At 34.5% G+C, this 27,255-nt stretch overlaps 1 protein-coding gene across 6 annotated transcripts in view; it reads left to right on the top strand.

Moving 5' to 3' along the window:
* Positions 1 to 27,255, top strand: part of CTNNA2 (catenin (cadherin-associated protein), alpha 2) — a 1,228,212-nt gene that overhangs the window by 1,162,993 nt on the left and 37,964 nt on the right. For 4 of the 6 annotated variants that reach the window (XM_011968327.1, XM_011968326.1, XM_011968331.1 and 1 more), the window contains 2 exons: positions 10,543 to 10,648; positions 14,651 to 14,785. In XM_011968327.1, the coding sequence (XP_011823717.1) occupies positions 10,543 to 10,648; positions 14,651 to 14,785 (241 nt within the window). Of the gene's footprint in view, positions 1 to 10,542; positions 10,649 to 14,650; positions 14,786 to 25,484; positions 25,629 to 27,255 lie in introns of all 6 variants that reach the window. The other 2 variants (XM_011968325.1, XM_011968328.1) reach the window with 2 other exon arrangements.

Here is a 27,255-nt window from a genome sequence, read left to right as displayed (position 1 = left end):
TGATACCTTTTCTTTTTTTTTTTTTTTTTTTGCTGTTGGCTATTTGTTTCTTGTTTCAGTGCCCACTTCACATTATCTGAATGACTGTAGCTCATTTTGACTTGTGCTGTCCAATATAGTAGCCACTAGCTGTATATGACTACTTAAATTGTTTTTCTATTATGGTATATATCATGGAGTTTACCATCTCAATCCTTTGTAAGTGTATATTTCTATGGCATTCAGCACATTTACATCTTTGTGCAACCATTGCCACCCTCCATCTCCAGAACATGTTCATCTTCCTCAACAGATACTCTGTACCTACGGAATGTAAATTCCCCATCTGCCTTCCGTTTCTATGAATTTGACTAATATAGGTATTTCATATAAGTTGAGTCTTACAATATTTGTTCTTTTGTGACTGGCTTATTTCATTTAGCACAATGTCTTCAAAGTTCATGCATATATTGTAGCATATACTCAAATGCTTTTCCTTTTAAAGGTTTAATAATGTTCCATTGAATGCATATACCACCCACATTTTCTTTATCCATTCATCTCTTAATGGGCACTTCAGTTGCTTCCACCTTTTGGCTATTATGAATAATGCTGCACTGTACATGAGTGTATAAGTATACAAGTTCCTGCTTTCATTTCTTTTAAGTGTATACCCAGAAGTGGAATTGTAGGATCATATAGTAATTCTTTTAAATGTTTGAGGAATCACAATTTTATTTTTCACAGTGGCTGCACCATTTTACATTCCCACTAGCAATACACAAGTGTTCCAAGATTTCCACAATGATCAAATTTCTCCACATCCTTGCCAAAGCTTGTTTTCTGTTTTTCTTGATAGTAGCCATCCTAAAGGATGTGAAGTGGTATCTCATGGTGGTTTTAATTTGTATTTCCCTAATGATTAATTATGTTAAACATCTTTCCTATGCTTATTGGCATTGTATATCTCCTTTGGAACAATGTCTGTCCAAGTCTTTTGCCCATTTTTCAGTTGGGTTGTTTGCTTTTTTGTTGTTGAGTTGTAGGAGTCCTTGGTATATTCTGGATATTAATTTCTTATCATGAATTACAAATTCCTGATAAAGAATTACTATTTTCTCTTATTTTATTGGCTTTGTTTTCACTATTTGTTGATAGTGTTCTTTGACACACAAAAGTTTTTAATCTTGAAGTTCAACATCTATTTTTTTGTATTATTGCTTATACTTTTCGTGTCATATCCAAGAAATTATTACCAAATCCAATGTCATGAAGCTTTCTCCTGTGTTTTCTTCGAGTTTTATACTTTAGTTCTGATGTTTAGGTCTTTCATCTATTTTCAGTTAATTTTTAAATGAGGTATAACATGAGTACTGCTGCTTCTTTTGCATGTAGATAATCCAGTTTTCCCGGCACCATTTATTGAAAACACTGCCCTTTTCCAAGACCTAAATCTTAGCAAAAATCTTAATACCTTTGTGGAAAATCATTTGACTTTATATATGTAAGGGTCTATTTTTGAACTCCACTCTATTCCATTGGTCTCCATGTCTGTCTTTATGCCAGCATGACACTGTTTTGATTATTGTAAGTTTTAAAATCAAAGTGTGAGGCCTACAATTTTTGTTCTTTTCAAGATTGCTTTGGCTATTTGTGTTGCCTTGAGATTCCATGTGAATTTTAGGATCGATTTTTTAATTTTGGCCAAAAATGCCTTTGGGTTTTGATAGAGATTACAGTGGATCTGTAGATCTCTTTCAGTAGTATTGACATCTTAAGTCTTCCAATCCACATTTATTGAATGATTTTCCATTTACTTTTGTAATTTCAACAATATTTTGTCGTTTTCAGCATGCAAGTCTTCTGACTCCTTGGTTAAGCTTATTCCTAAACATTTAATTTTTTTTGATACTATTGTAAATGGAGTTATTTTCTTCATTTTCTTTTAGGATTTTTTTTATTACTAGTGTCTAGAAACATTTTGTATCCTGCGACTTGCCTGAATTCAGTTATTAGTTTTACCAGGATTTCTTTTTAAGAATCTTAAGCATTTTCTACATGTAAGATCATGTCACCTGTTAACAGAGATAATGTTGCTTCTTCCTTTCCAATTTGAATGCCTTTTAGTTCTTTAACTTGCCTGATTGCACTGGCTGGGACTTCCAGTACTATGTTAAATAGGAGTGGCAAGAGCAGGCATCCTTGCTTTGATCCTAGTCTTAGAGGTAAAGCATTTGTTATTCACCATTGAGTATACATAAAGTAAGCTGTGGGTTTTAAAATTTTCACTAAGATGAAATAAAACTGAAACATTGACAGTTTCTTTTAAAGCTAAAAACCTGTGTGGTGTTATTTCTGAGGTCTCTGTTATGTTCTATGGTGTATATGTATGTTTTGGTACCAGTACCATGCTGTTTTGGTTACTGTAGCTTTGTAGTATAGTTTGAAGTCAGGTAGCATGATGCCTCCAGCTTTGTTCTTTTTGCTTAGGATTGTCTTGGCTCTACAGGCTTTTTTTGTTGTTACATATGAAATGTAAAGTAGTTTTTTCTAATTCTGCAAAGAAAGTCAATGGTAGCTTGATGGGAATAGTACTGAATCTACAAATTACTTTGGGCAGTGTGGCCATTGTCACAATATTGATTCTTCCTATCCACGAACATGGAATGTTTTTCGATTTGTTTGCATCCTCTCTTACTTCCTTAAGTAGTGCTTTGTAGTTCTCCTAGAAGAGTTCTTCACATCACTTGTAAGTTGTATTCCTAGGTATTTTATTCTCTTTGTAGCAATTGTGAATGGAAGTTCATTGATGATTTGGCTCTCTGCTTGTCTATTGTTGGTGTATAGGAATGCCTGTGATTTTTGCACATTGATTTTGTATCCTGAGACTTAGCTGAAGCTGCTTATCAGCTTAAGGAGTTTTTTTGGGCAGAGACAAGGGTTTTTTTTGGTTGTTGTTTCTTTGTGTTTTTGTTTGTTTGTTTGTTTGTTTGTTTGTTTTTTGAGATGGAGTCTCGCTCTGTCTCCCAAGTTGGAGTGCAGTGGTGCGATCTCGGCTCACTGCAAGCTCCGCCTCCCGGGTTCACGCCATTCTCCTGCTTCAGTCTTCCAAGTAGCTGGGACTACAGGCACCCACCACCACACCTGGCTAATTTTTTGTGTGTGTTTTTAGTAGAGATGAGGTTTCACCATGTTAGCCAGGATGGTCTCTATCTCCTGACCTCGTGATCCGCCCGCCTCGGCCTCCCAAAGTGCTGGGATTACAGGCCTGAGATACTGTGCCAGGCCAACAAGGCGTTTTTCTAAGTACATAATCATGTCGTCTGCAAACAGAGACAATTTGACTTCTTCTCTTTCTATTTAAATAAACTTTATTTCTTTCTGTTGCCTGATTGCCCTGGCCAGAACTTCCAATACTATGTTGAATAGGAGTGATGAGAGAGGGCATCCTTGTCTTGTGCCCGTTTTCAAAGGGAATACTTCCAGCTTTTGGCCATTCAGTTTGATATTGGGTATGGGTTTGTCATAAATAGCTCTTATTATTTGGTATGTTCCATCAATGCCTAGTTTGTTGAGAGTTTTCAACATGAAGTGATGTTGAATTTTATCAAAGGCCTTTTCTGCTTCTATTAAGATAATCATGGTTTTTTACATTGGTTCTGTTTATGTGATGAATTACATTTATTGATTTGCCTATGTTGAACCAACCTTGAATCCCAAGGATGAAGTCGACTTGATCATGGTGGATAAGCTTTTTGATGTGCTGCTGGATTTGGTTTGCCAGTATTTAATTGAGGATTTTCATATCAATGTTCATCAGGGATATTGGCCTCTATAACCATCTGATCTTTGACAACCCAGACAAAAACAAGCAACGGGGAAAGGATTCCCTATTTAATAAATGGGTGCTAGGAAAACTGGCTAACCATATGCAGAAAACTGAAACTGGACCCCTTCCTTACACCTTATACAAAAATTAAGATGGATTAAAGACTTAAATGTAAAACCCAAAACCAAAAACAAACAAACAAAAACCCTAGAAGAAAACGTGGGTATAACCATTCAGGACAATAGGTGTGGGCAAAGACTTCATGACTGAAACACCAAAACCAATTGTAACAAAAACCACAGTTGAAAAATGGGATCTAATTAATCTAAAGAGCTTCTGCACAGCAAAAGAAACTAGCATCAGAGTGAACAGGCCACCTACAGAATGGGAGAAATTTTTTGTAAACTACCCATCTGACAAGGTTCTAATATCCAGAATCTACAAGAAACTTAAACACAGTTACAAGAAGAAAAGCACTATCAAAAAGTGGGCAAAGGATATGAACAGACACTTGGCAAAATAAGACATTTATGTGGCCAACAAACATATAAAAAAAGCTCATCATCACTGATCATTAGAGAAATGCAATTCAAAACCACAATGAGATACCATCTCATGTCAGTCAGAATAGAGATCATTAAAAAGTCAGGAAACAATAGATGCTGGCAAGGCTGTGGTGAAATAGAAATGTTTTTACACTGTTGGTGGGAGTGTAAATTAGTTGAACCATTGTGGAAGACAGTGTGGCGATTACTCAAGGCTCTAGAACCAGAAATAATACCATTACTGGACATATACCCAAAGGATTATAAATCATTCTACTACAAAGACACATGCATATGTATGTTTATTGCAGCACTATTTACAATAGCATAGACTTGGAACCATCTCAAATGCCCATCAGTGATAGACTGGCTAAAGAAAATCTGGCACATAAACACAATGGAATACTATCCAGCCATAAAGAAGAATGAGATCATGTTAATTGCAGGGACATGGATGAAGCTGGAAGCCATCATTCTCAGCAAACTAACACAGGAACAAGAAAACACTACATGTTCTCACTCATAGTTAGGAGTCGAACAATGAAAACACATGGACACAGGGAGGGGAACAACACACACTGGGGCCTGTCAGGGGTTGGGGAGCAAGGGAAGGAAGAGCATTAGGACAAATACCTAACACATGCAGGGTTTAAAACCTAGATGACAGGTTGATAGGTGCTGCAAACTACCATGCCACATGTAAACCTATGTAACCTGTACATTCGGCAGACATATCCTGGAACTTAAAGTAAAAAAAAAAAAAAAAAAACTCAAAAAACTAAAAAGGGATTTATATAGGACCCAGATATTTTGCTCTCAGACATTTATCCAGAGACATAAAAACTTGTATTTACCCCAAATCCTATACATAAACATTTACATCAGGTTTATTTGTAATAGTCCCAAACTGGAAACTACCCAAATGTCCTTCATTGGGCAAATGGTTAAGCAAACTGTGTTACATCTAGGCCATAGACTACTACTCAGCAATAAAAATGCATGCAATGATTTGGATAAACCTTAAGATAATTATGCTGAGTGAAAAACAGTTATCTCAAATATTGCATACAGTATGATTCCATTTAGATGGCATTCCTGACATAAAATTTTAAAGGTGGAGAAGAGATTCATGATTTAGGAATGTGTTAGGGATGGGTTAAATGGTTTAAAGAGTATGAAAGAAACTTGTGGTAATAGTACAGTTTTGTGTCTCAATTGTAGTAGTCACTTGAAGCTATACTTACACAAGTGCATAAAAAATAGTGAAAGACGAATATTCCCTATGAATTTTACCAGTATCAGTTTCCTGGTTTTGCTATTGTACTGTAGTTATATAAGATATTAACATTGAGAAAGGCTGGGAGAAGAATGAATAGGACATTTCTATACATATCTTTGAATTTCCTCAATATCTATAATATTTCAAAATAAAAAGTTAAAAATAGAAGACAGAATTAAATAAATCTAGTTCCTCAGTCACACTAGCCATCTTTTAAGTGTCCTGTAATTACATGTGGCTAATGACTCCATATTGGATAGTGCAGAGTTATAGAATGCCCATCATTACAGAAATTCTGTTAACATTGCTATAGACACTCGAATGTCTGAAGGAGCTTTAGAATTGACTTGAAACCTATTCAAGGATAGCATTAAAAGCAAATGCTACCCTTGCTACATAAGCCAAATTCAAGGTCTTCTCTTTTAAAGATACTAGTTATTATTCCACAGTTATTCCTCAACTACCAGTAAGGGCAACCACACCACACCATCTGTTATGTAAGCAAAAGGAAATGAGTAACTTTGGTCCCCCGCCCCCAGAAATGGCCCGACTATTTTTTTTCTGTTTCCCTTCTCTTCTGTTCACGATGTGGGAAAAGTGGGTCATGTCACTAATTTTGTGCTCATTTAAAGAAACCTGGGCCTTGAAACTTGCTTAGAAGGTGTTACATCATACTCAGAACCACATATGAGATATTCAGGATTTCCCAGATGATTCAAATAATTTTCTTCATTTTACACATGACTTTAACTGCGTTTTAGTAGTTCAAATTTTTATGAATATTTAGACAATTGAATTTGGCAGTTGGCAATTTTTCTCATGTTCTTTTTCTGGGTATTTTTGCATTCTGTGTTTATATTTTATAGTAATACATTTACGTATACAGAATTTAAAGATAAAAGGTAATAAAATTTAAAAATAAAATTGTTTGGGAAAGGATTAACTTTTCAATGTATTGTCAAGGGACAATTGGTTACTGGTTAGAAAAATAGAGTGTGATTCCTATCTTACCCTATACAAAAGGCATAAACTATAGGTGGATATAATATCTAAATATAAAAAGGAAACTTTAAAATTTTACAATAAAATGGAAGGATATTTTTAATTACCTTGGGATAAGAGTGAGCTTCTTAAAGAATATATGAAAAGCCAAACTATAGTATGAATGATTAATACATTTGACTACAATAAAATTAAAATTTGTTTTTAAAAACTGTAAAAAAAGAAACCTAACATACAGCCAAGACTAGAAGTAATTTGCAATATAACAAAAGATCAGAATCCAAAATACCTGAAGAGCTTAGATAAGCAATTTAGAAAAAGAGTCAATAGAAAAATATGTGAAAGATTTGAAGACAACTCAGAGAAAATATATAAATCATTAATAATGATCAATAAATGATTGAGACTCAGTCTGTTCTGTCATAACAGAAATGAAAATTAATTTTTTTATAACCATCAACTTGACAAGTGAATACATTTTAACATTGAAACGACTGAACATATCTACAGAAAAATAAATATGCCACTGTCCTCCTCCTCCTGGGTTCAAGCGAACCTCTCATATCAGCCTCCAAGTAGCTGGGACTACAGGATAGTCTTGAGCCTCTGAGCTCAAGCAATCTATCAGCCTCAGCCTCCCAAAGTGCTGGGATTACAGGTGTGAGGCACCATGCCCAGCCAATATATGACTTTAATGAAAGTAACTTGTACAACTATCACCTAGCTCAAGAAACCTTCATATACCTTTTCGAAGTCACAATACCTTTATTCTCGACTAGTTATAACTATTACTTTGAGCTTTTTCAAGATCTGATGATGGTCTATGGAGGGAAAAAGCCCTGAACTTTGTAGCATTTGCTTATGTCCATGAAGTAAATATTCCCATCATGGCAGATTTTAAGCTCCCAACATTTCAACTGGCTTGCCCAGTTCCTAAAAACCTAACAAATAATTCTCGTATGTATGAGCCTATTCAGCACTCATGTCAATTCTGTCATTTCTTTCTTTGGGTTTCCTTCTGTTTTTTTGTTTTGTTTTGTTTTTTTACTACCTAAGTGAGCATCTTTAGTTTTTAGTTGCTTCTGATAATATCAGTATTATGTAACTTAATGAAATTATTTTCCTTCTGATATTCTGGAAGAGTTTAAATAGCATTGAGATTATCTTCTCTTTAAAGGTTTAGTTAACTCCTACAAGAAACTACCTGGATTTACTGATATTTTTCTTTTTTTTTTTTTTTTTCTTTAGTGAGTTCTATCTGACAACTTTCTTTCTTCCATGGAAATCAGACTGTTTCAATTTTTCAAAATCTCCTTTCTGGTCCATTTTGATAAATTATATTCTCCTAGAAACTTATTTCATCTGTTTTCACATTTATTTACATATATTTGAGAAAGCAGCTTTATGATACCTTTTCTTTTTTTTTTTTTTTTTTTGCTTTTCTAAGATTATTGCTCTTTTCTAAGGTTATTGCTCTCTTATCTTTTTTATGTTTGGGTATTTTTCTCCTATTTTTTCTTGATAGCATTCTAAATATATTTTCTATATCTTTTTGGTTTAGAGCTAGTTTTAGGATTTATTCATAACTTCTATTGTTTTGTTTTCTGACTCATTAATCTGTTTGTAATTTTATTAGTTTTTCCCAACCTCTTCTTTCTGAATTCTTGAGCCATCTATTTAATCAGTGTTTTTTGTAACTTGTGTATTAATGTATATAGTTAAGGCTACTTGTTTTTCTCTGAGCACGTTACTTTACATTCTTAAGAATGAATCATATTTAGCAAAAAGTGTACTAAATTATGATTTAGGACACATAGATTTCGATTCTGTTTCTCTCTGTGCATAGCAGTGCCATTTGGGCATGTTATTTTGTCTTTCTCCCTTGGTTTCAGCTTCCCCAACTAGAAAATGAGAACATATTTGATCTCATAACTTCTATTTTGCTTTCTAATTTTATGAAATATACCCTCATACCCAGGTTGTGACTCCAAGAATTTGAATTGAGTCTACAATGTGAATTCTAAAGTCTCAAACTTTTTTTCCTAACATACTAGTAAGTCTATGAACTGTAGTCTCTGGTATAATCAAAACGACATGCTTCTTTTCATTCGTTGTCTACAAAATGGGGTCCTGAGCATCAAGCAGATTCAGGGTCTACATAGACATTCTTCACTAACTTGGAGCATTTTGTCAGAATCAATAAGCTGTTGGAAGTTACTATGGAAGGTTCATGAGGAAGCATTTTCCAAGATCCTTTGAAATTCTTGAAATACACAATTGTTAGCAATGAAAGATCAAACAGAATGCAGTCTTATTGAATGGGTTAAGATGAAGTTACAACAAATATTGTGTCAGAGTAAACATCAGAAAATAGATTTTCTAAGGTCTAGAAGTTAGAAATATGAATAACGAGGATATTATTAAACATGGACAGATTCTGTATCCAAGCGCTCCTTAAAAAATAAAAACAATTTATTTTGTGCTAATAAAAATATGTTAGGGAATAGCAAACAGATTGTCATAGAATCTTTAACTCATCCGTATGACATAAAATTCACACGTGAAATTACTGTCTGTGTTTTAAAATCTAAATAGCAACTGCAAAATCAAAGTACTTTGTGGAAGAGTTAACGTCACTACAACAAAATGAAATACCTTAAGTTGTGTGTCTGTCTCTGTCTTTAAATATTAATACAAACCCAGTATATTTCACTTACTAATGTAGAAAAATCCAAGAAGGGGAATTAGTAGAGAAATTGAACAAAATATCATTCATTTATGTTAGTTTACTGAGAGACATTTTGTCTTCTGTTTTATAAAATGTTATTATGTAACAATAGCAATCATTGCCCTCTCTATATAACCCTACATGGGCTAAATAAAGGTCTAAATAAATCGCTTCTGAATAGTTTTTCTGTACAGTTCACCACATTTCTAACTATAGGAATGTAATCTTGCAGCCTTAAAAAACACATTGATTTTTATGCACATAAAGAGACTAGTTTAATTAATGATGCTAAAAAATGATAAACATAATTTATGCCTTACCTCTCACAAAAAGGGAAAGAAAAGTTGTGTTACATGCCACATTTTGTTTAAAGATTTATGATGCAGTGTAATTTCCATTTCCCTTATAATAAATATTTAAAAGACATATTAAACACTTCACCTAATTGCAAACCTTATATGAAAATATTAGGGTGATGGTTTGGAAGCACAAAAACATTTACTGTCACTCTGTGCTTTGTACGTTCTTTCATAAATCAGTACCGGAAGCACACAAGCCAACAAAACTCTGAAATTCTGGCCAAACAGTTCCCAGTTATGTGTAAGAGATCATTGCTTCTCAAAATGCCAAACTGGACTTTAAATAATAGAATATAAATATGCTGGACATGATTAGGAAGATAATGCATGTGCATGTATTTTGGCTAGACTCTGCTTAAAATTTTGAATTTTTTCCTTATGACCTGGATAAGCTTGGATAAGTTACCTAGATCATTTTGGGCTCACTTTATTTTCTAAATGGGAGTGATGATACCTACTTTGTAGAGTTGTTATAAAGTCAAAATGAGGTAGTCTGTACAACAACTTTTGGTACATGGTAAGCAACTATAAAATTTTCATTTCTCTTGTGATGATCATCTTTTATAATCAGCCATTGTTTATAAATATAGAACTTAATGTAAAAGATAAAATGTGGACATGCACATAAAAATATGGGAAAATATTTCCAAAAAATGACTTAACATAGAAACTGGAGTTGAGCAAGAAAATATTCAAAATTTGACTAATGTGGCCAGTGCCAAATAAAATACAACACTAGACTCCTGGACAAAGGATACGGTAGGTTGGTCTCTTTCCCGTCATTAAGTGGATTTCTAATTATATTGTATATGTTGTTTCAGAGGCAAAGGCCCATTGAAAAATACATCTGATGTCATTAATGCTGCCAAGAAAATTGCCGAAGCAGGTTCTCGAATGGACAAATTAGCCCGCGCTGTGGCTGATCAGGTAATAGAAAAGGGAAGAGTGGGCACATGCTGAGTGGAATCACTAATTAGTGCTTGGGTTTTGTAATTAGTTTTATGCACCCTATGAAATGCTTCTGAAGAATGAATCAGAGGGGAGAATCACTGATGTTTTACACACTGGTATCTGACTCTCCTGACACTGTGCTGGTGGCAAAGGTAGGTTTAGCTCTGGAGAGAATGCTAAGGCTTCTGACCAAAATTCCTTGAGAAAGAAGAACACATTACTTAGGAGACATCAGCCCCTGAAGAGTCATGGATTGTCCCAGCCTTCCCCATTGAGAAAGGCAACTGTACTACATAATGAAGAGGGGGAAAGCAGATTTTTAAATTTTCATTGTTGGGCTCTTGGTTTAAATATATTTTTAGAGATTCCTACATAATGCCCTCTTTTGTTTACTTCATGGTGCTTATCACATTTAAAAACATATATATTTAATTCATTGCTTTACTTTATTTTTCTGTTGCCCCCAGGAAATTTAGATTGCACATTTTAACTGACTGACAGAATGAATAAAGGAGAGAGAAGAGCAACCTGTCTTGTGGTCAGGGAACTGAATTAGCAGAGCTTTAGGGATGTGATGGGTCATGATTTGATGGTTTAAGAAGTTGTCAAGGACTCTTCCAGGACTAGAATGGAAACTGGGGGTAGCACAGTCAGGAGCATTTGGAGATCAAAGGGCAGAAGCAAGTTGTGGAATTTGGGAGAACATCATGTTTTTAAATAGAAAAAGAAGAAAGTAGAACTTCACCTTTTGTTATTTAATATGGATCTCACTCTAATGATCCTCTTCATAATTCATAATAACTTATGCTCCACCATAAGTGGGATTATTCCATATGATCAAGAACCTTCAGATTTCAGCTTTATTATAACCCAGACTCAGAGGCATCAGAGATAAATGAAATTCTCAAGAATATCTCTTAATGCTTTCAAACCAAACTAGGATATACATTAAAAGAGTCCTCACCTTGAATGTTTATTTCCATACTTTTCTTTTTATTTGGCTTGAATGGGAACTTTAAAATTCTATTCTAAATGTCTTGTTGCAATTATAGTCCATTTCTTATAAGAGTGTGTTAGGTAGTAGACTTTTCCAGGTAACTAACTGTTGATTATCCCTATAAGCAACAGTGGTTTACAGTTGGAACCACTTCAGATGGATTGTATCATAAAATATAAGTTTTGGAAATAAAATATTATATATACTATTATCTACATGGAAATACTAACATGAATTTGCTTAGTATACTGCAGTACATTGATGCAAGCTGGAGATATTGAAAGAGAATTGCATCCTTCTCCATATATGGCTCTAGTCTCTGATGATCTGATGATTTCTGAGTCTTTGTGTTGCTTATTATAGTTTTCCTCCCTCATTCCTACATATAAGGGTTGCTCCTCTAAATACTTACCGCCTCAGCATCCCAGGCTCTAACTTCCTTCATTCAAGTCAATACCAAATTCACACATCTTGTAAAGACTGAGAAAACAAAACAAACAAAACCCCAGATGATTTTACTATCAGGATTGCACCTAAGAGGCAATGAATTCTCATTTTAATTTTATTTTACATATAAGATGGCTAATCCAAGAAATTTTTTTGACTTTTGACTTTTGGAGAAACACTTATTGGTTGAGATAACTCAAGTACTATGATAATTTGAGAACTTCTCACAGTTTGTAGGAGTCGAGTGTTAACCCATTGCTATTGCCTAATTTCAGGGCAATATCAACCATGAGGCTTCACAGCATAAACTGAGTTTATTTATTTATTTATTTTTTGACTGACTTACATAAGTATTCCAGAAAGTTCATGTAAAGAAAGGAAGAGACAATGAATTTACTTGAAAATATGCATACAAAAAAATTACCAACTAGAAAAGGCCACATTCTTTTTCTGCAAATGTTGAGAAGAGTTCCGATGTGTAGAGTGACCAGAAATTGACCACCCACCAATTTGCTAGGAAGAACTTCTTGGGAGTGAAAATGAGTGGAGTTTGAGCGGCTGTTTCATTATACTTTAAATCTCAATGGCGAAAAGTATTTCTCGGCATCTTCAGGCCCCTCAAGTTCAATAGTTTTGGTTGTGACTTTTGTTTCTGATTTTACCTTTTTGGGCTTTCATTTTCAACTAACTGTGCAACCTGAAGCATAACTAAAAACAGTTGATATGTGAAAAACACATCAAACACTCAAACACACACACACACACACACACACACACCCCAGGATACTAAATTTATTTTGAGATTAAGTGACAGAGTATTTAAATGCTATTTCACAGTGACTCAAACAGATGAAGTTTAAACCTAACCCTCTTTGTGGCATTATTATTGTCATTAGCTGTGAAATAACTTGCAATTTTTGATAAAGAAATCTTTTACTCAGAAAAATGTTATCAAATGCTGCACCTATTTCCATGATTTAGGAGTTACTTTTCTTGATTCATCATGCCTTTTTAAATGTGTATTTTAACTACTTTGGTTTAAATAATAGAATAGAATGAGTATTACCAAGGACTGGATTAATTACATTTATTTTGCCAGAAAATATTTTATAAAGATTGGAGATATGCGTGCCATATAAACTTTTTACGGACTGTTGCATTTCTAATTACTGTTCCATTGAGATAGAACTCTGTTTAATTTGCTGCAAGGTATTTGTATCAAAAGCCTTGTCAGCCCTCTGGGGAGATATCATTTTAAAGTTAATTCCTTTCTGTGTATGGGTCCCTGGAGTAGGATAAATATTACAGTATGAAGTACTTGTAAGAAGCTAAAAACAGTCTCTGTGGAATTCTTTCTTGATAAATGCAGTTAGTGAAAAAATACCACAATGGTAAGTGTTAAATATAAAAAATATCCCTTTATCATTTATTCAATAGATGGTTATATGTAATCACTGGCTTTACAGTATTGATAAAAGAATTTCCTTTCTTGAGCTTGAGGGAAACTTAGCTCAGAGTCTTTCTCCCATCCTCTTATTCTAAATAAGATACTTTAGTTGTGGCTGTAGGTACTTATTTCTTACAGTATCAAGGATTTGGTGATTTTATGTCCTTTACAAGTGTCAAATTGATACAGAACAATTAAATGACCTGGAAGTAGCTCAAGCTGAACCTTTGATAGCAAAATAAATATACAGGTATCTCAATTCCTCAGTAGCCATTGGCATTGGAGCCTCAGAAATGTTTTCAGGAGTCACGTAAACGTCTCTAGAAGCGTTCAGCCAAGCCTTGTGTGTGCTTGATGGACACCCGCCTACTTTGGTCATAATGAAAAATCAGACTCCTTAGCCAGAGTTAACTCTGGTGCATCCATTAAAGGACTCTGTTGCTACTCTTACAAACTTCTTTCAGCTGGCTTCAAATAATTCTATCAAATCTGTTTTTCTTACAGTGGTCATGAACCATTTCAGTCTCTCACTTAAAGGCAGGTTATTTTGTTGCTTAAAGTTTGATAAATATTAAATTCCAAAAAGTGTAATAAACTTTTTCATAAATGAATGATACATTTATTAAAGAATCAAAGGAAACAAATTGATTTTCTTCCGCCGATGGACTGGATTGAAACTGTCCCCTATGCTTGGCAGAGAGTGCCACACAAAGTGATTTACTTCTAGCATCCTTTGGTCCTCTGCATTAAAATAACATTTCACATAGTGAAAGTTGAAGAAAAATGTAAAATATTTAGGTTTCTTTAGAGTTTAGAAGACAGCAGGTAAAAATACTCATAAACATGTATAGGAGTCCCAATAAGACTTTCTGGAATATCTTCGATATTCTTCTGATACAATTTTATTAAAGTAGAGCCAACCATTCTAAACTACAGTCTGTGGCCTTTCTAAAATGCACTGTGAAGTTAAATGAATGTGATTAAGGTATATGACACTGAAACCTTTTCTTCCTGCAGCTTTTCTATAACAAATGTTAGAAACTGAAGAATACTTACTAATCAAGATCACTCTTTTAATGTTTTATAGTGTCCTGATTCAGCATGTAAGCAGGATTTATTAGCCTACCTTCAACGAATTGCCTTGTATTGTCATCAGCTTAATATCTGCAGCAAGGTGAAGGCAGAAGTGCAGAATCTGGGAGGAGAGCTCATTGTGTCAGGGGTAAGCTGGACTTGGGCTTCACAATGTAAAGTTCCCACCGTTGTACTTCCAAGGCAAACATTCTTGGCAACAGTACTGCTAAAAGCACCAAACTACAGTGATTTATAGGGAGAGTTTTTTTTTTTTTTTTTAAATATTATCACCATTATTCCAGACCTTACAATAACTCACAAAGAGCAATTTGATTTTCCAATTACCCTGTGTTTATTCTAGCTTTGTAAAATCTCCTTTCTTCACAAGAAAACTAATTTTGTAGTCTGGAAACTCATTGCCAAGCTGTGACTATTAAAATTATTTGGGGCTTTTGTATATTTACTCATTGTGAGTCTACTTCTTTTTGTTAGTGCTAGTAATTTTCATTCTCTGTTCGGGAGCCAGCCTCTCTATGTGTGGATTGTGTTCACATGTTAGAGACGATGAAAACAATAGGAATTCATTCATCAGGTTCCAATGCATACTAGGTTATCAGTAACCCTTGAAAGCCAGAAGATGTTTGAGTTTAATACAGGTTGATGTGCTGTTGCCAAAAACTAACATAATTGTCAAACACTAACAATTATATATTCTTTGCTCAATCACTCCAGTGTTTCGTTTCTCATGAAAATATAACTATCTAGTCCATTTTTGTCAAATTCCTAGAAATAAGTTCAATGAATATTTAGAAGAATCACAATTTCTTGGCAAGATTTCCAAATATGTGTTGAGGTTCTTCACCTTGGCTTCTTCTCCTCCCTCAACCCCTTTCTCTCAACACAGGGTGCCATTTGTTGCAAATTATTTGCAAGTCCAGAAATGTGGCTCTGACACCTTAGTTCTTTTCCCAGTCAGACATGATGCTACCATTTCAAGTGAGTAATTACAGGCACATAATATTATCAGCATGGTGAATACCTTATGAAAATCAGACTAATCACAAAGCTCAGTTCTTCCTGAAGCCATTTTTGGAAATTTAGAAGTTTGGCCATTTGGTAAAAATATGTGGACAAATCATTCTTGAACCCAAATATTTTTGTCCCCATATTGTTTGAGTTGCAGAAAACATAGCTGGGAAAAGAACTGATCTGGCTTGCATAGAGACACCATCTGGAAAGCCTGTTTCATGCAGTCTCACCTAGAGCCCAGTAAATTGGCTATTTTGTGCCTCTTCCCAAAGCACAGTCACCTCTTTGCATTTCCAACATGATCCTGCTTCAACATTCTTCAACAACCAAGAGCAATCTGTCTTGCAATGTGTCCTTTCTGCCAAGCTGGTAATTACCAAGATTCTCTCGCCAAGAAGTGATCAAATCATCGCATCTTCCTTGCTGCCTTTCTTATCTTCAGCCTTGATGGTATAGTTTCCCATACCACTCAGCTTTCATGTCCATCTGTATATAGCCCCTGTGGAACTGAGTGCTTTTTGTTCAGCTTGCCTCGTGTGCTTTTATTTGTCACTTTCTAATCTTATTATTTACGTGGATGCACAAAGCATCTTTGTGGATCTCAGACTCCACAGTCTCATCTGGGCAATTTTTACTAGCAGAGCCGCTCTCCATCATCCTCTCAGTACCCATTGTTTGTCACTGCCTCCAAAGCTTCATTGCCATTGTATTTTCCTCATTTAGATGTAGTCCAAACCATCACTGGCTTTTATCACTTGCACTGTTGGCTTTTATAGAGGTGTTTGAGATTGGGAACACCATCAAGAAGCCTGTTTCCTTCTTTGAGTCTTGTTGGCACAGTTCATAAATCCTTGCATGGGAGAAGGCTTCTTTTAGAAGAATGTTGTACAACTTGATAATAATTCTAAGAGAAATGCATTATAAAAAGTTTGCTATATATGCTCGGTCATGGGCCTGCTCTTGGCTTCCTAATGATTTATTCCAAGCTTGATTGCTGTTTGGTGCCACACCTACATCTGTAGTCTGCTGTCTTTGCCAATTCTGCCTCCATCTTATTCTTCATGCTCCTTCACTGACGGCCAATGGAGAAAAGAAAAAAATGAATATGCTTACTGTGCAAAATAGCCACAAATGACTGCTTTCAAAGTTCTGAAAGAGTCAAGAATGGGAGACCCCATACACACACATTTTCAATGATTTTGCCAAGAAAGTTGCACCCTTTTATTTTGTCACATGGCATGACAAAGTTGCTGTTTTTTTTCTTTTCCAGGAGAAGCCATCATAGTTTAATGTATAATCAAAAAAGAAATACTTAAATCTTCTTTCTTTTTTCCCTGTGTTTATACACATGGGATTCAAAGCCATGGCTTCTCTGAAATGTATGAATGTCCCCAGGAAAGTTACATTTGTTAGAAGTCAACCTCTCTACCAAAACAAAGAGATTCGGACATATTATTTCCATTTTGCCAAGAAAAGTGATTTTGATGTCAAAACAGTCACATTTTTAGTCTTATGCTGGCATGATGAACATATGTTAAGCAAAATGCACAATTATGTCTTATGTCAGCGTGTTTTTGTTTTATGTGATTCTATGTATACAAACTGAGAAAGGCCTCTTGTGTCTGCTTTTCTCTTGAGAGGTAGGGACAGATAATTCAACAGGTCTTGGAGGAGAATGGATACTAAAGCTCTCCAGGCATCATGATGGCGAACTACAGAAATAAAGCAGTGCAGGATGTGTGCCTATGTATGCTCATCCACTCAACTGCTATCTAAGAAATACCATTGGTTTTCTACCTGGCAATTAGGTTTTTTTTGTCATTGGCTTAAACCTGTCTCAGTAACCAAAAGGTGACATTCTTCTTAAAGTAGAAAATGCACGTGTGAGCCAATTCAGCTTAACCTGGTTACTAAGGGAGTAATGGAAAAGAAAAAATATGATAGAATTGTTAAAGTGAAAGTAGAGGTAACTGAGCTCCAGAAGATTAAACAGTCTATAAACTGGCTTTATTTATTTGCTTAGTTTAATGTTTGCTTAAATTCTTAAGCCAGTTTACAGGCTTTTTGAAAAAAAGAATAGTGAAAGCAAAAGAAATACAAAGAGGGGAGGAAAGAAGAGAAGAGGCATAAAGGAAGAAGGCTGAAGAAAAGAAAAAAGAGAAAGTTAAGGATAACATATCATAAATTAGTTTAGTGCAAATAATGTCCATTAAATGTGACAGCATTATCTTATGGAAGAAAAGTTAAGCTATGTATTTTTTAGTATTTAAATACTATTTTGAATTCAAATGTGTTCCAGTATCATAATATGGGTATTACCTGTATATTTAATTATCATGTTTTTGACTAATTTTTGTTTGCTAGGTTTCACAGGGTTTAATCAGCGCCTTTAAAGTTAAAAATGGAGATGTATACATGGACCTGGAAAAATAAAAATCATTCTATGACCTTTAATATTTTGTAGCTACCAAAAGATTTATACATTGCATATGATGCTGAACAAAATTAGAATTAGTAATGTAGGATTTTTAAATTATGTATACTGAATATCAAACATTCTAATAAACCTGATAAAGCCTACCTAAACTGTTTTTTAAAGTTAAAGGATAACAGGAGCCTCATTAAAACAATGAAGTCAGAACATAACAGCAATAACCCTACTTTGATCAGGAATTCGATGTTCAGGAGAGACGAGGATGTAATTTATGGCCAAATGTACACAAAAATGGTACAAATCTATTTTAATAGATTTTATTACATATAAATGTCTTTATATTAACAAAATATTTGAATCAAGTTTGGAGGTGAGGAATGCTAGTTGCTTAAGTCCTTGGGCTGAATGAATGAATTACTGACCTATTCCTGAAAGACTGAGAAGCTTGCCCTAATATATACTTTTATTCTTTGCCATTTAAATATCTCTTTTCCAATTCTGAGTGCCTCTCAATTGGGTTTAGGGGAGAGGTTTGGCAAGGTGAACAAGTTATTCTTGTGACACTGGTAGGATTTGAATTGGTAGAGAACATTGGAGACTGAGGGGTCAATTACAGTAATTCTTGTTGCTCATGTTTCACATTATTTTAAAAAATTGGACTCTAATTATAATCAACATGAATATACATGGTATAGATAATACATTCCTAAAAATGTTGGAAACTGATAATATTAAAATCAATTCTACCTGACACTGGCATATCTTCAAAGATGCATATGTGCATACAAACACGGAACACAACTGATTTGACATTTACTCTTACACTCTCAACACACCTTAGTGAAGTAGTCAGGAAGTGAACAAGATTGGTAACTATACACTATCTGATCCAATACAAATTAGGGAAAAGAAAATGTGGGATATATTTTGTACAATATATATATGGTTTGTTGAGATGATAATTACATTTTATTTGAAGAGCTGTATATTCCTTTTTATTTTTAAAAAGTGCCAGTATTTTGTAATGAGCTAAAACAGCCATTGAAACAAGAATTGCATCTAATTGTGTAGACCTGTACATTAAGCAACCTTTTTTCCTTAATTTTTATATCTTCTATTTTGTCTATAATCAATTCTTCATGATCTCCACGGATCAAAGTGTAACAGTAATGGAAAAAATCTAAAGCGCTAGCTATTTCAATTTGGGTTTGGAATGCATGTTAGTATTTTTGAACAAAAGGGTATCTGTTCTAGGAATTCATAGCAGTTCAAAATAATTTTATCCAGACCTTCCATGCTTCAAGGACCTTCCCTTGCATAGGAAAAGTTGCAGTGTCCAAAGCTAGAGAGAGTAAGATAAAAACAAACCTCAGATTGTAAATCTGGATGTTAGGCATAGTAGAGAAATTGTGACTAAGAGAATGAAATGAGTAGTTACCATTTACAGAATGGCAGTAGTTATTTGAATACACTTTGCTAGTAAAATGAGTTGTTGCATAATTCCATATTTTCCCCACAACCCGTTCCCCAATATGTTGATAGTGAAACTAGTACCATTTAAATTCTGATTCCTGCATTATGCCTTCCTTTGTTACATTCATACCATTATGAATGGTCATTGATTTCTGCACAACCCAAATTATAGACACCCTCAGAGGGAAATAACTTGTATATGGTTTTTCACTGAACATTCATTTCCCCAGAGTTTTAAAAGTGACAGTTTACCAATTCAAGACTGTTATTTTTGGAAAAAATGGGAAATTAATAGGAATTTTAATAAGAAAAGTAAAAGTTTCTTTGGGTGCTGGGCATCATGGAAAGCTTTGTGTCTTTTGCACTGCACCTGTATATGTTCTCTGAATTCAAACAGTCCTGTACAAAGGAGTCTGGTATACTGCTCCACTCTAGGAAGTGGCTCTTCAGTTACATTTTCTGTGATGGTCACCCTAAACTTACCAATATTATCACTTATGGCCATTTAAAAAAAAAATCAGTTATTCATTGATGTAATTAAAGCAGTTGGTTATCTAATGGAATTGTTTAATGCATAGAGAAATATTATGTTCCAATGTTCGCATTTTAAAATAAGAAAACGTACCGTGTTGTGGCAAAGCTAGGATGCAAATCAAGCAAATAACTCTTTGTACCTTAACTGGAGATGTGGACTGACCTTACTTCGATCTACTCTATGGATTGATTTGATTGTGACACTTAAACTTGTGGGCTGAGGAGTAATTTCTGTTTCAGTTTGAGGGCATTACTGCTTGTAAGAGTAGGAGTTAGTAGCTTTAAGAAGAGTGTGCCCTGAGATATCAGCGCCATTACTTGTCATTCAATCAGTAAGATTTCATTCCTTTGGGTCTTAGAATTTTTAAGTTTTGAGATGCTCTAATTAAAAGAAGAAAAGTAAATAATTGACAACTTAATTTATTATCAATTAACGCCTTAGATTACAGGTAATATTCAGAGAATGATTTAGTAGCCAATTAGCAGTAATACTTTGTGAAAACTTGGAAATTGGACACAAGGGAGGTACCTGGATAAGGGGAGGTGATTGCATATACAGTTGGCCTTCTGTATCTGTGAGTTCTATATCTGAGAATGCAACCAACCTGAGATTGAAAATATATGGAAAAAAACAAAAGTAACAATACAGCAATAAAAATAGTACAGATAAAACACAATATAGTATTTATGTAATATTTATATAACATCTGCATTATAATAGGTATAAGTAATCTAGAGAGGATTTAAAGTATACAGGAGGATGTGTGTAGGTTACATGTAAATACTATGACATTTTATATCAGAGACTTGAGCATCCTTGAATTCTGGTATCTGCTAGGGTCCTAGAACCAATCCCCCATGGATACCAAGGGATGACTGTGTCTTGGGATATCTGTAAAACCCAGACACACCTATTTAAGAAGTACTATTTTATAAAGCTTCCCCATAAGACATATCCTAATTTTGATTACTTGTTCATATATGAGAATGGTCTGATTTTTTAAAAAATAATTTTAAACTACTACTTCAAATGATATTTCAAATAATTATTGTTTTGAGAAGTATCTTAAAAGCCACCCTCTCCCCAGTTTTGAACCAGTTTTGGATCTGTAAGAGCAAATCGAGACCTACCTGTTTCCTGACATTGAACCAAATAATTATGGGAAGACAAAGTGTTGAGTGAAGACCTTTATTTAGAAATGGTGTCTGTAAATTCAAACCCTGTAAGCACTTGAATTTTTCAGCTCTAGTCAAGAAACAGATTATTTAGAATTGGTTACTTAAATCCACTGTGATTTTTTTTCCTTGTTTCTCCTGGGGCTTACCCCAGGAATTCCTGGACTGAAGTCTGTTGAAGATAAAAGTTGATATGTGAACAAGGTGATATAATATGAAGAGGTGAAAGAGAATGGATATTAAAATCATATGCTAAGATTATCTGGGGATTTTGTCATTGATTTTACACATCTTTCCATTACCTTAGCTGGTTAAAAATAAAGAAGATAGAATCCACAGCAAAACAGAGTCAGGATATTTTTATTCAGCACTAGTTTTGATAACATTTTGACAGTAATGTTTTTCTTAAAATAGATCAATGTTTCCGTAAGTTGTTTCTAATTTCCAATGGCAAACAGAGATTCAAAGAGTTGCATTTAGTTCTTGTTCACATAAGAATATTTTCTGATTCACTTCAACATTTCTATTGCATCCCTACTATGTAAAAGGCATGGTGATACATTTTGGTTGAGTTGGGGAATTTAAAGTCTCTTTATCTCTAATACCAAATAATTTTCATGAAAAGGATAAATTTTTCTGTCCATTGTGTTTTTATTAGACTGTGTAGTCTATGTTTATTTTTTCCATTTATTTTCTAAGCTTACTGAAATAGGGTTTTCAGCTAGAATAGCAGAGTATTGTTGATGGCTATCTCTGTGCATTCATTGTTTTCTTGGTTTACTATATTCTAGAAATAAAAGTGTGTTTAACTTACTGTCGTCTACATTCTGTCCCTGCAGATTATTTTGTCAAGTGCTTTTTCCAGCCTATTTTAAATCATTTATAAAATATGGCCTTGAGTGCAGCCCTTAGAAGAGAAATATGTGCCACTTTATGGCCCATGTATCTTACAAATAAGAAAGGTTTCGGATGGGCAATGTGGAGTTTCTTCGTTCAGATTTCTTTTACTGCATCAGAACACACTGTCTTACTCTATCTTAAATAGTAATTTTCCTTCTGGGCTATAAATATATTTCAAATACTTCATCCTAATTCTATTTTCTTGAAGGCAAGCTTTCTTAATTTAGACTTTTAATCTTTTTATCATCAATACTGTATCTTGTTTTATTACTTTTCTCTGAATACCTTCATCTGTGCAGATGTCTTGCTAATAATGAAATTGACTGGAACTCTGGCTAGATGTCCTGTCAAATCAGAACCACCTGTCTCTTGACCTCTTTCATCCATTTTCTTTGGTAAATCTCTTTTGCAACTGAGAATATCCTGGAGAAGTTATGGTCAACATCGTCTTTTAAGAACCATGTATGTTTGTCAGCCCAAATTTCTGTATGTGAGACACTACCATAAAACAAAATCAAAACATCTCTTTATCTGAGAACTTCCAATTCGAATCTGCTGCTATCCACATTTATTGGAGCCCCTCATACTGAGGTACTTCTCTTCAATTATAACATTTTGGTCAACTTAGATGAAAAAATGCCTGACCATATCTTCCATGACGAATGCATCTGCAGATTGTTCTTTTGGAATGCACATATTATTCCACCTGACTTTTCTCAATCTTCTGTGCTAAGAAGCTAAACAACTTTTTTTTTTTTAACTTCAAACATAAATTTGAGACCAGCCCTACATCTGTCTGGTCAGAATGAAATTATAACCGTGACTATAATAATGGAGTCTTGACTACTGAAATCTTGCAAACACTTCATATCTTATCTTAAAGGGCTACTTAACCATTTCTGAAATATCATGGGAAGTATGCAGCTAATCTACAGTTGGAGTAGAACTTAATTTTCATGAAAACTGTCAAGAGGCTAGATCCTAAGATTTGGAAATTATCTAATCCTGGCATTGCATTCTATATCAAAGACAGTTTTATTATTTTAACTAATATCATAAATAAAGGCATTATTATAATATCACAATCAATCATACTAAATTCATGTAAGAGGTCAGCACAGTTGACCACTCTGCATCCTTTTGATGCAGCCTAGTTTTGCATTGGGTTCCTGAAGTCATGCTCCATTTCCGAAGAGACAATAGACAATTATAAGAAATGCCAATAGACAGTCTAAGTTCAGTTTGTTTTATTTCAATATTTTAAAAGTGTTTGACTCCATTTTTAACATCTTAATGCTGAGAGAATTGTACCATCTGTGTTGGGTAGTAAAAACTTAAGGTGTTTATTGGAAAAATGGACAATTGCATCATTAATCTTAATGACCTTTAAGCTTTTTGAGATGATCCAAATAAGTTTCTAATATGTAATAATTTTTCAAACTGAGAAATTGTGGTAAATGACTAATTTATTTCCTACAATGGGAAAATCAGAAGATCCCTAACTTGTAAACCAAATGAGATTGTTATTAAAAAATCAAAGATAAGCCAACTAGTCAATGATCCAATATGTAAAAGTGGAGAGAAAAAACGTCATAGGGCCATTAATTGCAAAATCTCCCACAAAAATATAGAATATAGAATTTGAATTTAGACTTAGAATTGCTGAAAATAAAAACAATAAATAATACAGCAAGGAAAATATATGCAGAGTATCATTGCCTCCTCTGTTAAATACAGAAAAAGTCAAATATAAGCAAAACACCCATCTTTTTATATGCAAGACTTTTTTCTTTTCTATTGACTTTAATTCTTTAAAGACATTCTTTAAATGTCTCTAACATTTATTTTGAAGTGAAAAATGGACGTGATGTTGCCAAATCCATAATCAGCTTGAATTTAGTAGCTTCTGTGTTTCAAACTGCTCTCTAAATCTGCCAATTTTGCTTAATTTTAAATTGCAATTATTGTAATACACTAATGTATTTAGTACGCTAAGAATGACTGGCTTAGAAATAGAATTATATTGACTTAAAACAGAAAAATCCCAAATTAAGATTTTTGTTTATCTGTATATGGAAACAGGCTTTGGTTTTTACCCATTTATGATGCCATAATTTGCAAGCTATTGTTTTGAATGTCTAGGTTTCCTCAGTTTTTTTCTGTGGAAAGAGATGGTTTAACTTTTCATGTATTCCGCCAGGCAGATGAAGGCCTGACTTTTTTGTGGATGATTTCAGGATGTGCCTGCTCTTCAATAGTGTCTGTTGCTTTTCTTTTGCCATAATCAATAACTTTGAGTATTCCATTTTTAAACTCCTAAATTTTCATTTGAAAAAAATAGTGCTCTACATACTATTCTCATGCCTTTTCTTGTTTTCTATGAGAACTGGACTGGGTAAATAAAGCTATGACTATAGCAGAAATCATTGAATACAAAAACATTTTGGTCAGTTGGCATCACTGAGTCATGTAACTTGACCTCTGAGAGTGACAGTGCATTTTTTTATGATTACAGAAAACTTGCCATTTGATTTTTTTGTACAGTTCTGAAGACAAACTATACTCCTTCTAGTTATATATTTGATACACACAGAAAAACTTCAAGATTGTCAATAATATTCTATATTGAAAGAATCTTATGAAAGGATCCTAAAAGTAGAAAAGGGCATTGGTTGTTGGCTTATCCTTTAAATTATGTCCCTCACACAATCCATCCTTGGGTTAAAAGGAAGAGTCAAAAGAGTTGCAATTGTAGCAACAATGAATGCATTAGTCCTTCAGTGATCCCAATGAAAGAGGTAAGTATCCCTTTAGTAGAGGACCATGTGCAGAGGTTGGATGTGCAGAGGCCAAAGGCTTAAGGAAGGTCACACAGCAGGGCAATGGAACTTCCAAGAAAGACATCAGGGATCCCCACATACCATTCCAGGCTTTAAGAGCTACAGCCCTTGCCTTCTCTCTTGGTGATCTTCAACACTTTAAATAGGGGATTCACCCGCTTTGAGCCCCACTACAGTGGTCCCTTACAATGCCTGACAAGGCAGGGTGCATCTTCATTCTCCTCCCACATGGTTCCTTTATCTGTTCAAGAGCCAATGAGAAATCCAAATGGCCAGCCTGCTTAATGTCAAGAAAGCCCATGTGTATATCTCTTTCAGCACGTAATTCCTTCATATACCTCTTTTTTCCCAATTACCCACTCCCTCTTCCACTTCCCTAATCCCTTCCCAAGTAGGGTACTTTTTTTTTTTTCTTTTGCTCTCTCTCTCACTCTCTCTTTTCTGTATCTCTCGGAAATCAGACAGGAGTTCAGAGCACTTTCACTACCTTTTATGAGGTAGATTGTGATGTCATAGATGGGGGCAGGGCTAGTCAACTTTCTACCCACCTCCCAACCTGTGCTGAGGGAGCTCCGATCGGGAGTGGAAGCAGTGATTCCTCCATGGTGAGTAACTTGACTTTCTAATCTAATGTCTTTCATTGTAATCATGAATTCTGAAGGCAGGGGGGATTGGATTTTAGGGAAATGAAAATGTGTCCACTTAAGGCCTCTTAATATTAACCAAATTCGGGCAAAGGACCTGTTTATTCTTTATGTGGGTCAGAAATTCCACAGCACAGATATATTCTTCAATTGTCCAAATTTGAGAAGTGAAAATGGTATTTTTATTTCTTTATTTCTCAGTCTTTCTTCCCATTGGGAGTGAAAGTCATGGCATATGTGGAATGAATCCATTCTATAATCTCTTTGTGAGCTTCTCTAAGGAAGGCTAGTCAGAAGGATGTATTCTTTGTTTGGAAGATTTCAGGGTCATGAAATATCCTTTACTGATGTTTGCCGTGAGAATCAGTGGGCCCTTCTAAAATCATGGAGGTTAAAATGTACACGAGGATGATACATGAGGATTATCAACAAATACTTTGGGTGTTAACAAATAAAAGCCTTCTAATGCAGTGACTAAAATGCTGATTTTTTGAAAAAAGTTACAACTCCTGCAAGTTTAAGAGGTCACAGCCATTTCAAGGTGTCACAGCCAGATTTACTACCCATTTTTGTTGTTGCATGTCATAACACTGATGCTGTTTCATAGGGTCTCTTGGTAGTTAAGAGGTATGAAAAGCTGTTGTTGTTTCATTTGGGTTTCTATTATATTACTGATTAGTTCTTTTATATGCCTTAGTATTTAGAAAGAAAAGATCAACTGGAGTGGACACTTTTCTCCACTTCTTTCCTTGTTCTGTCCTGGGTACCTATTAAAACTGTCAAGATGCAAGCTTTTGTATAAAAGGGTAAAGGGAGTTCATGGAGGTGGTTGACTCTTTAAGGGATATCAAGGCACTGGGGTGGGTATTCTTGCAAGGGTTTGACCATCAGAATGTGAAACCCTGTTTTTTTCATAGGATGGGATGAAAGCATCCTGGTGTGGATTACGAGTATTATAAAATATGTAAAGAGGGTATCATACTTTTTTTTTTTTTTCAAAATATACATCCCTGGTTAGCTAGCCATGATGAATATTTGTGTTGGAGAATTGGTTTCAGTTTAAAATGAAGAGTCCTTTCTGTCTCATCAATAGCTTCTTTGTTATGCATAAATCCCTGTCCCCCAAAGTTATACACTTTTATATTTAATAGCACTATAGCTGATACAGCCCTCTTTAGTACCCTGGGGTTGGGGAATGGGTTTTGAAGTTATTTGATACCTAAGTTTTCTAACCTAAATAAGTGACTATAATGGTAAAGATTTCAGGCCTGATAAAGAAAGGTAGGGCCATAACTGGCCAATAGGAAGATTTTGATGACAGTCACCTGTAGGCAATCTAGTATTGCAATGTGGGCAATAATGCCAATGTCTTATATGTTGGCTTATCTCTCTCAAGTCTCTGACCTACCTTCCATTAAAAGTACTAGACCCCTGAAACCCAGGTAGAAGCAAACCTTCAGTGCCAGAAAAATCTGATGTCTAATCATAGTTCAAGTTTTTAATGTCTTTTATCAACCCCTCATACAGCTGCCAGGTAAGAAATGCTCATATTTTCAAACCCTTGGGACACAATCATCTTTAAACTTCG

The sequence above is a fragment of the Mandrillus leucophaeus genome, unplaced genomic scaffold (assembly GCF_000951045.1).
Source record: "Mandrillus leucophaeus isolate KB7577 unplaced genomic scaffold, Mleu.le_1.0 Scaffold84, whole genome shotgun sequence".
NCBI lineage: Eukaryota > Metazoa > Chordata > Mammalia > Primates > Cercopithecidae > Mandrillus > Mandrillus leucophaeus.
Note: the sequence above shows the minus strand (reverse complement) of the source record. Positions and strands in the feature narration are given on the sequence as shown.